The sequence below is a fragment of the Pieris rapae genome, chromosome 8, assembly GCF_905147795.1.
Source record: "Pieris rapae chromosome 8, ilPieRapa1.1, whole genome shotgun sequence".
NCBI lineage: Eukaryota > Metazoa > Arthropoda > Insecta > Lepidoptera > Pieridae > Pieris > Pieris rapae.
Window position 1 is genome coordinate 7,351,085 of NC_059516.1, and position 12,124 is coordinate 7,363,208.

At 32.3% G+C, this 12,124-nt stretch overlaps 1 protein-coding gene across 1 annotated transcript in view; it reads right to left on the bottom strand.

Moving 5' to 3' along the window:
• Positions 1-4,035, bottom strand: part of LOC110992224 (homeotic protein Sex combs reduced) — a 34,661-nt gene extending 30,626 nt beyond the window's left edge. The window contains exons 1-2 of the mRNA XM_022257950.2: positions 3,867-4,035; positions 392-1,298 (exon numbers count right to left, since the gene is read on the bottom strand). Coding sequence (XP_022113642.2) covers positions 392-1,145 — 754 coding nt within the window. The 5' untranslated portion in view covers positions 1,146-1,298; positions 3,867-4,035. The remainder of the gene's footprint in view (positions 1-391; positions 1,299-3,866) is intronic.
• Positions 4,036-12,124: the final 8,089 nt, after the last annotated feature.

Below are 12,124 nucleotides of genomic sequence, written 5' to 3' on the forward strand. Positions count from 1 at the left end.
ATTTCTAACGGTTAATTAGATCAATATCAAAGTGACGATGCGCTTTTCCTATCATAAAGTTATAAGAAAAACCGATTGGGTTATAAGCGGCCGCCAACTAAACCATTATGCCTTATTATGGCGATCATTCATCAGTCCGACGCTGCGGCATCGATCTAACATTAACGCATGCTAATGCTTTTATAAACAGATATATAATTTATACTGTCTCCACCTTATTCAATTGATGAATAGTTTCCATTTTAGACATAAGTATTTGTTAGAACAAAGGCGTGGCTGTATCACCTATAAGGAAAACATTTTATAGGACCGACAAAAAAGCGAGAATTGCAGAGGTCATTACATCTTTATACGTTGATAAATTGAATTAAGAATATTTAAAAATACTCACTTTGACCTAGATGAACTCGCTTCATCCACGGGTATATTTGTGGAGGATTAGCTTGAGAACTTCCCGAAGACTTTGCATTTTTCGTGTTACTGGAACTCGAGGTGTTAGCATCATTGCTGTCAATACTCGAAGTGCTGGACGCTGGACTTGAGATATTCTGGTTCACATTGGCCTTATGCTCGACTGGCGAGGCGATTGGTGTGGTCAGTCCCAGTTTTGTGCCAGTATTCCCAGTGTTCTGAACAACACCGAAGCCAGGAGATGTCCTCCCCGGCCCTGATGATGTTGATAAATCCTGAGGCGATGCAACGCCTGTCGTAGACGTTGAATCAGCGAATTTACAACTAGCGTTAGCAGCTTGACTAGCCGCTGACAGAAGATTGGGCGATAATGCCCCAGGGCTTGGGTTTGAATGTTGGTGCATATGACTTGCTGTACTGGCCAGTCTTTGTGGGTGTAACTGTGTGTAATCTATCATTGATTGAGGTTGCATGTGTGCCCCTGAAGCTGGTGTTGCGTAAGGATGCTGAGGGTAATGGTGACCGACTTGTGGCGGCGAATAGCACGCGTTTGGGTATGCACTTGCTGCTGCGTTTGGGTTATAGTAATCAGCCCCTGGTGTGGGCAGACCAGGATGTCCAGTCTGTTCGACTGGTGTTCCTGTGCGCCCTGGCGCTTGGTTTCCATAGCACGAGGCCAAGGAATTGACGAATTGATAGGAACTCATCCCAGCGTTATAATTTAGGTCATTCATTGATAACAGATTATTATGTTTCTCTGGTCTCAAAATTACACGTAGACTGTCATACTTTGATGTTTACTGAATAGTCTAGTTGGACATGTTAAGTGCTGAAGATGTTCGCAGTCCGTTCAATTGTCCTCTTAGAGTGGAGCTTGATTGATGGACCTGTAATAAAATGAAACACATTAGCTGGTCGAATGCGACGGTTCGTTGTGTGTGACAGATGATACTGAATATATTTCTTACTAAACAAGCAATTGAAAAAGTATCTTCGACATGCTAAATTAAAAATTAATAAACGTATGCAGACTGCAGAGTATCTCTGTTCGCTATTCGTCAAAGGAAAAAGGAAGTCAACGAAAAGATTTGCGTAACACAGGGGGTCTATTAAGAAACAATAAATTTACATGGGATATTCTTAGTGGTACACATGTTAAGTCAAGTGCGGAAAAAATCCTGTCCCCGCCACGTGGTAGGGCTATAAAAGTGTCCGCCGAGGTTTATGAGAGTGCGGTAGAATGTGACTTCTGCCGATTTATGAACTCCGCCGGTGCATACATCTTTATGAGCAAATTAGTACTCATTGTATCGGATTTATTTGTCGCGTAACGAATGATGAATGTTCCCCACTTTTCTGTACGTGTAATTTTGTGCATTTTACGTAATAGCGATTTATTGCAAGCGCGACGAATCGTGAACTCAAAGATCTTGAGTTTTTGATATACTGGTGGCTTATGAACGAAAATTATACATGATCATATTTTTATTACAGAGACGATAAAATTAAAATGTTTTTGTCGTCGTAAACGTTTTAGAATTCTTATTATTAGTTACTTTTAACTGAAGTATATTAAGTGATGTTTTATAAGATCGAATCATGAAAAACTAAGAGGATTAGGTAAATATTTTATTAATTCTTAAATATAAAAGTTCAATAGCAAAATCCTACCATTTTTGTAATTTAATATAATAAAAATGGTATTGTCTTTTATTAACATAACTTTTACACATTTAAAGAAAAACTGTAAAGCACGCGAAACGTCGGTTTAAATTTAAAATTATGTACAAATAATTATAAGTTTAAATACAATAATACATAACTATAATCCGTTAATAAAAATGGCCAATTTTACTAATTGATGAGTCATCTTAGTGTAGGTGTGTATATTCATGAAATACCATCGAAGCTTACCTACATTTAATAGTAGGTACAAAAGTTTATAATCCTTATGATTTGCATTTGTTGCATTATAATACTTATCCAAACTATACTAAAAATAATATTTATTTAAAGATATTTCCAATATTTTTCTTGCCTGTAATTTATTATAAGAAAATACCTAAACATACAATAAACTTTATACCTATATTTAACTTTAGTTCACATAAGCTAAGTATTTAACAAATTCTGGAAATGTTTACATATGTAAAATCTTGTATCGCAGTGTGATCGCACTCCAGAAAAACGTTTCATCCAATTTTTATGAATGTTTATGTACAATTATAAACTGTTAGGTGATTATGGTCTACCCATCTAGAATCTCTTTCAACTATGCTTTCCTGGTTGAACGAAATTACCAGCAATTGCTAGCTCAATGTTTTTAATGTGCTATTTAAACTTACATAAGTATACCCAACTGCCTGCGTTCCTTATTGGCTTCAAAGGGAGGACCATGTTATACGCAACGATTTTACCCAATAATTGCATTTAATTCCTAATCTTCCCGTTCTGGGCGTGTGACATTCAGACGACATGTGTTCAGTTTATTTCAGTAAGATTTTTGTCACTCCCGTCCGGTCCACATTAAATGGGCCGAACGATTTCATTGCTTTTCATTTTATTTTATATTAAGGCATCGTTTGAAATGCTTTAAAGTTTGTGACTTATGTACTTTGTAATATTCTTATATTTCACAGAAAAATGTATTATAGAAGTTCGTTCAGGCTTCAGTAATGTACTAATATGGCATATGTTTTTAATGTACATATTACTGTTTCACTTCTAAAATTTATTATATGTTAAGAAAGTCATTTAAAAAGAAAAAGACGCAATTAATGCTCAGGATTAAAACGTTGCAAGAGGCTGCAATTTGTGAAATTAATTTTATTATGTATTTCAATGTGAGTTATAGGCCAGAAATTGTAAAGAAAATTTCAATAGCTTTTTCTCTCACTTTCAATAATTTTAATATTTAAGAAATAATTTATCATTCAATTCGGTATCTAATAAACGGTATTTAAACAAATAATGTATCATGTTCGCCTTTAAACTGTTATCTTTGTGTGAAGGAAATAATTATAATATCGTAACAATTTTCCTTTGTATAGAGTTTAAACCCAGAATATCTCGGAAAAATCTTAAGGTGATATAAAAATGAAAAAGTTTTGAATCCAGTTGTTTGTAAGAAAATAGTTCAGAAAGTTCTGCTGGTTTCATCACAAATGTTTTCTTAAATAGCTTATGATAAACCGATTAAGTGGCAATAAATTTAACCCGGATTTCAGCCGGAAAGAAAATCCTTAAAAGAACTATTTACTGAAACAATTTTATCTAATTTACTATCATGGATGTTAAATAAAATCGAATGGTAAAAATCCCAATTAGTAATTGATCATAATTACATTACTTCCGATGAATATGATTCGTCCTAAATTCGATTTTACGTAATTTTTAAAGTCAAAAACATTAAAACGAACCATTATAATAGTTACAAAAATTAATAAAATACTCACAACGATCTAAAGCTTTCAGAGCAGAAACTTAAAACACAACTAACACAAACATCCCACGAAACACTTCACAAAATAACAAACTTGCGTTCGAAATTCGAATTCGACTCGCGGAAGTTCGCGTGGTGAAAAACGGGCCGTGTTTTCCCGCCGTTCGAGCGTCGTGTGCAGCGCGCGTCTGACAGTGAGGTGATCGCTTGGCTGACGTCTGGCTAGCAGCGGGCGGGGCGAGCGGGGCGGGGCACACCTGAGTCTCCGCCACGTGTTCCGCGCTCGCTACCGCTTCCGCTAGGCTCTCGTAATTGCCCTATTCAATTCACTGATGATCGTTGCCTCTTTTGATTTCGATTTATGCTAATCGATGCGTTTTCTAATGCCTGATATTAGACCGATCGAGTAATTTTGTGTTTATAGGAAATTAATACGTGCGTATCTTACGTTTATGTGCATTATAGGGTTCTAATCGGTTATTTAGAAAAAGGATAATGCGTTAAATACGATTGGAAGTTGTATAATTAGTTTCGTAACATAACATAGAAGAACAATACAAAGGTGACAAACTACTGCTAATGAAAGAAAATGTAGAAAAACAATTTTCTGAAATATTGATTTAAATATAAATAATTTTATAAATCACAAACAAAAATATTTTTGGAATTGCACTTACATTACTTGCAATTACACCTTAAGATCTAAAAAATCTGCAAACTGAAAAGCTTATAAATATATTAGTATACAGATATAACAAAGTGATACAAGTACACTTAGTACAAGTCAAAAGGAGCGGACATTCTCAATGCATCACAGGCATGACATGACGTCTGACTGAGGAATAAAAATTACATGTAAGTCCTCATAATTAAATGAAACGACTATTTTTATGCACCCTATGGCAATATGAAAAATAGCTTAGAATATAGAAATTATTCAGCGGCACTGCAGATGTTCTGTTATGGTGGTCTGAATTTGTTTTACGAATCTACAAACATAACCTTTCATCCAAAATGATACAGCTACTGATAAACATCATCAATACTATAGGATTAAGACGCTCTTTATTCGAATATGCCGTAATGACACATGAAGCAGAAATTTCTGTCTTTCACAGAACATTGTTATTTAGATCTTATTTCTGTTGTCTATTAGCCTCGCGATGTTTTCCTTCACTGACCTAAACACGTAGCACACGCATACAAAAGAAATTGGTGCACAGCCGAGAACAAAGTATCTTAGTTAACATTGCTCATTTAGCTTTGGTATGTAATTTTGTTTAGGTTGTAAGGGTTTGTATGGTCAAACGTGCTAACGTAAAAAAATCTTTGTAATGATTTTCTGCATTAGAAGAAATTGATATTGAAGAACGTAAGAAATTAATCAAAGGTGTTTAAAACTTATGTGTCGAAAGTTTTGTTTTCCCGACTAAAATTTACGGGTGGTTTAGTTAAGATAGATGTTTCAGTCGCTGGAAGTATTTCATTATATTATACTTTGAAGGTATTACTTTGCCTTCTCTCTTCTACTCATATTTCGATCTACAGAGAAGTTTTTTTTAAGATCTTTTCAGGATTTTTTTAAAAATATTTTTTGTTTAACACCGGTGTGTGTTTCATATGTGAAATATGCATTCTTTTATTAATTTATAACGATCTGCCATTAAAAAAAATACCTTTTGACTGTCCCTAGACATGTAGAAGTAATTTCTAGGGTCTAACTGCAAGATACGTACAATTCGTAAATCAGTTTCAGAATATGTTATGGGCGAACTTAATTCCTAATGGATATGAAAATATTGAAGTTTAATGAAGTTATAGGTTAATTAAAACTAATTTTTTGAATGAGTGCCCATGTGCAGTAGAATATGCTTCAAAATGCTAAAATAAATTTAATGATAGCCTAATAATACAATATTTTCTTACCTTTATTTTACGATGCCTGTTAACCAATAGGTATAACTGTATCAGGCCTACCCTAAAATAATATGTGTAGGACTATCTAATAATCTGTATTAGGTACCTATAGATTTTAAGTGTTATATTAAAGTGGTCGACAGACGTGAGCAAGATTACTTATATTATGAACCTTTCTTTTAGTACTGAAACAAGTGTAATGGTAAGTTAAGTTACGAACTACTTACTACTTAGTTTACGATCTAATCGTACGTAACGATAACGTTCAGCGACATACCAGTCGTCATTTCAGCGGGTTGTTTGGTATATTTTAAAAGCACATTTTATGCTGTAGATCTACGACTGACAATTACGGTATTATAGAAATAGGAATCTGGCCTTCAGTTTGAAAATCGAATAGATCCAACGCCAACTCGCACTTGGCTTTCAATGAATCTTGTCTATGAACAGTATATTATTCTTTTCAGTTTTTCATATTTCAAATTTCTAACTTCCCTCCCATAATTTAAATTTGGAACAAACACCAATTACAACCCCATATTGCAACCAATGAAAACATTATGGCATTCCAGGGTCCCGTGGGCTTAAGTCCTACAAGTTAATACAACCTAGCGACACTCCAAGCTCATATAATTCATGTGTCTTACTAGTAATTTATGACCTGGGGTGACCACCTTTCCTTTACTATCTACCTTAATTAGACAGAGATAGTGAATTGTTGATTTAAAAATCGTTTATTGGTATTTAATTATGAGTTTGTGGCTATGTTTCTTTGGTCCTTCGAGGCTATTAATTTTGTCAGTTTCTTATTGGAATGTAAGGGTATGTATTTGAATGTAAAGAACTTATTGGGAATGTGTCATAGAAGAGTGTTTTATGGGAGTTTAATCATATAATTTTTTTAAGGAAGACGTTTTAAAAACAAGTTTACATACCTACAGAAATGAATAAAACGTATTAAGTTAGTTGAATTATGTTTGGAATAGTAATGGCGTTGTATTCTTTACTGTATTATCTAAATAAAAAAGGCGTCATTTTTGTTAACAGATAAGCTAAAGAATTTCCTTTTCCATAAATGTGAATAAAATTAATGATCTATGAATTATTTTAAATGTTTTTCTATAAATTATCATAATTTATTTTTATAACATAAGATTTGAATAAAACACTCATGATTCTTAATAGTACATAATTACTTAATTCAACACTTAATTTGCAATTGAATAAAAATTTGCATGTAACGGAAAATGATTACTGATATCTCTTTCCAACGGATGCGTTTTTCATACGTGTGAGAGAGACGGCGTATTTGTAATAGCCTCGTCACTGTTGACGCATGCGCGTTGCACTCGCGATCGGCACGGCCCCTCGTGGCATCCTTTGGTTTTCATTGGATGAAGTTGCTTGGAAAAGAGGGGTGCGAATATATTCCAAACTTAATTTTTCGCAATGAAAACTTTCCAAATTAAAAACCATACTGTGTTTCATAGGATCATAAATTAATTTTTAGTATTTGTATAAATAAATATTGAAAACCAGTTTTATGTATCTGGATAAAGTCTAGAAATTTTTAACTCCGCAAGCTGTAAAAAAATATTCAATCGGGTCAAACATGCCCAGTTTATATACATACTTATATAATATCTTGATTTAGGTACTTATTTGTTTTAATTATTTAGGTTATCCAATATTTTACATAACCTAATCATTCCAAACGTCAAATAATAAACTAAATTGATAGCCAATTTGAAACTTGTAAATCATTGATATTGTCAAAAACTAAAAAAGTACGGTTTTGGTTTCCAATGAGTCTTAGTAATTTTTATTTACTCGTAGATTATTATAGTGTTATTTCCATTCTAATTCGTATTCTAATTTCAAGTCAAAATCTTGACTTAGGCGCAGTCAAACATGTCAAAGAAATAATGAGTTGATAGCTCTCGAAACTAGATTTAAGTTTCATCATTCAGTTCTTGAATAATTATTACCTACTGATTAATTAAAGTAAAGATATTTGAATTATCTTAGCAAGGACTACGAAGACGCCTTTTAGTTGCCAAATGACAAACTACTTATAAAAAAATTCAACACCGAAACGGCGATTGGCAGAAGTCTGACTTTTTTAGTTAGAAATTGTTTAAGAACTAACTGGAATTTTAAACAGACCATTTGTGAACGAGTTATATGAATTGTAGATATAAATAAATATAATTTACTTATAAGCAATAATCCCAATACGACATACCTACTTATCTACATATTATATCTTAGAATTTGATCTTAGTGGAAAATGTAATATTAGAATTAAAATGACTGCGTCTGTTTTTCAGTCACTTCCAGGCATATACTTAGGTAGAATTTCCTAATAATAATATAACTGTTATAAATATTATTAATTACAAACCGATAAGATCGATAGTAGGTACCTATATTATATACCTACCGTATTCCAGTTTACACTCTTTGGATTTCTAAAGTAATTTTGTAATTTATGTCAGTACAATTGAAATTTAATCAGTGCTTTTATAAAATTCGAAAATACAGATTAAAAATCTAAAGAGAAAGATATTTGATGATAATATTACTACACTACTCATTTTACCTGTGACGCAAAAGTATCTAAATTAAGTAGGTACAGTTAATTTAAATGCGCTTGGGTTATATTTAAATTTTTATAGCTTAGCAATACAAATCTTACAAGAACTCTTGTATTCATTTATTACGTAGGCACCAATTAGTATTTAAACACAGCTTGTGTATATAAAAGTATATAAAATCCTACTTTTGATCTCTCTCAGTATCAATATATCTCTGAGACAATTTTTTAAAAGATAATGAACGTTATTAATTTTAATTAATTATAAAATTAAAATTATGACGTCAGTACAAAAACATTTATTTATAAATTCATTAGTAATTTAAGTGCTGCCACCTACATAGAACTTACTTGATAAAACTGGGCCGTGTAACTCTTACATTGCAACTTTGTTGCGTTCTAGGTGGCGCTTAAATCAAAATGGTTTCATATAAGGTTTTATTTTATAAGTTTTTTGTAATATTCTTCTGTACTAAAGAATAAAAATTTAAATACTATAAACATATTTTATGACTGAATAGAATAGAACTAATCTTAGGCTTTATAAATCCTATATCATGTTTTTTTTTTATAGAACAGGGGGCAAACGGGCAGGAGGCTCACCTGATGTTAAGTGATACCGCCGCCCATGGACACTCACGTTATATAGGTTATCCTATATAACGTCACATACCTACATGATGTCATATAGGAGAAAATAAGATCTTAAGATCAATGTATTTTATTTGACCAAATGTTAGTTGGGCATTTTACTATTTTACAGGGTTCTAACCTATCTGGGTTACAAATCTTCAATCATCATCCACTATGAACTGTGCAAAGTCATTAGTCGACATTGTGGGAAATTGTTAATCCCACAACTGTCTATTGATGAAAATTATCATTAAAATAGCTGATACAGGAATGTGACAACAATACCTAACAATACATCAAGTCCTTTAACTACATCTGCGATACAAATTTAATGACGTAGAATAAGTGAAACCTGTATCTTATATTCCATAATAACATATTTTATTTTATGGATGTATGGACGAGGACATGTTATATGAGTCGATATTTAAAATGCATGTCAGGCTTACCGATTGATTTTCATTATAATATTTATTTAATATAACTAATTATTGTCTCAATTATATAATTTGAAGATTCAAGTACGTGTATCAGACACATATTATGTTACGTACGTCTGTTACATTGTAATCAGCCTTACGTCTGTTACATTGTATCAGTGATTACCAAATTTTTTGGTAACGCCAAGGCGTAGTTTTTCTAAAATTCTTATGCGCCCCTTACGTTACATACTTAATAAAAAAAAAAGGATCGTTCACTTAAGAAAATTATATGCAAGGGCTTAGGAAGAAATCACTAAGTTGTTAACTGAAACACTAGTGAAACTGTAATTTAAATTCTAAAAAATTAAGAAAATTGGATTAACCCCCTTAACAATCATTACCACTTGTGAGGCATGGGCCCCACAAAGGCCAATGATAACCATGAATAAAATTGTAACTGAAATCAGGTACCTTCCTCAATTTTTTAATCAATTTATGGACAGTACCTACAATTCGCGTAGCACATTCAAAGATCGTAACATTATTGTAGCTCGCAAGTAAATGACGTTTATAACCATTAGTCAAAGTGTCGCCCCTTGTCAAACGTGAACTTGCCCTTTCGACACGGAACTCACTAAATGTTACCTTATATTTGAAAATTACATCTTAAAAACATTTTTTGTGTTGGTTGCCATCAGCTAATTAAGCAGAGGTTTATGAACGAATACGGAAATCGCATACCTATCGTTATAGAAAAGTAACCACAGATGTTGTATATACGGCTAATATTAAATAATTTCTGCTTTGATCCACTTTGTTACTAAATGTTTTTTTTATTTTTTATTTATGTATTTATCCCACACCATTATCCTATCTTAACAGTTATTACTAAGTCGTTAGAACGACACAGTAATACCCAAACGGATTACCCTAAATTAATAAATATATTTACGTACCTAAATGTTATTACCAACAATATAGCAATATCTCTTGTGAACTCAGCCTGTGTATAAACTAAAGACAAATAGGTCTACCTCAATATAAATTTTGTTTTTTATTTGTTGATGACTGGCGCTTCGCTAACCAAGTTAACCAAGTTATATAATTACCAGGTGCAAGAGTTAATGTTTGCAGGAGCCTACAAAAAATTACTGTAAAGACTGTAAAGAGACAGAAAGTGATTTGCTGCTATGCACTACTACAAAACTAACTTGTAGAAATAACTCTGAAACAAAATGACTGCATCAAACTTCATGCGCCATATTGACAGGGAATTCATTCAGGTATAATGTATATATTATTTTCTTAAAAACATTTTCTTGCTCTAGTTTAATTTAAATTAACCAAATTTTGTTATTTTATAGCAATTCCTTATTTGTACAAAATAAATAAAACTCCTCACCTACTCAGTTGATTAAGCGTTTATTTAGAGCTTTCCAATACGGTGTCATGCAAGCATGAAACGAAAGAAATACTTATCTATAAAATAAATACTCAAAGAAATATTAATAACAAGTCCTTTATTTTCTCTAAATTTTACAATGGATTATTACTATACTATTAGAAATTGACTTAATTAATAATTGTTTTTTTTAGTAACTCCCATCTTGTGTACGAGCCTTCTCCATTTCCTTTCAATGTTCTGTTTTTGGTTTACTTGGTTTACTGCAGCCTATTTCTGTCAGCCCCATCCGCCAGATCTGTGCCGTGGTCTGGAAATGCTTCTTTTACCTAACTGCGTCCTGTGTCAAAAGAAGGGTCCATCGTTGGTTTCTGAGCCTGCCAATCATTTCGTGTATATGTATACTTATATATTTTATACAACATATGCTACTTACTACATTGTAAGGTACAATCTATTGTTCTAAATATGTGTTCAACAACAAAAATTTCACTTTTAACCTAGTTTTACATTTAAAACTCTTTTAATATCTTTACAGTTGTTCATATTATCTATCTACCTGCATAAGTACTTTTATTACCAGCTGTATTTATGTTATATTATTTTAGTATATATTAGTCTTAGCTGTACATATTGTAATGCAGCGTGGACAAAACGAATAAATACTAATATTTCTTACCTCTAACCTTTAAAATCGATTGCCAAATAGATTATAAGTATTGTAATAAAAGTTGAACAGAAATAATTATAGAAAGAGCTGGGATACCGAAGGCTGCGGTGCGTCGCTCAAACAACGCTAACTTACATTTAGCTGTCAGTCAAAAACAATTTGGAATTTCGCGAGGGTCGAAGGATATAGACTTGGCTGATATGTATATAGAGCTGTTTGTAAATATTTTTTATACATCTGTCAAAATTGTATAATTACGTTTTAGTTTGAATACGCGAGGGATGTGTAATATAATAGTGAGAGCACATGATAGAGTGGCAAATAAAATATATTGTATGTATAATTGTCTCAAGAAACCTGTAAGGTTAATACAATTTTATTTTTATATCCATGTGTCTTCACTAAGACATCATGAAACATTACGATCTAGCCTAACTTAAGACTAATATGTAATTTAAGTCTAACCTAATTTACTAAAGAGGAATTTTATCATAAGGAAGTGTCCAGTAACACTACTTACAGTTGCTATTAAAGGGAAGACACTTTGTACTTGTGTTCTATTTGGTTTATACAAATGTTGTAAAAAATAAAACTTTACAAACTTTTTTTAGGTTTGGACCTTCTGTATTTG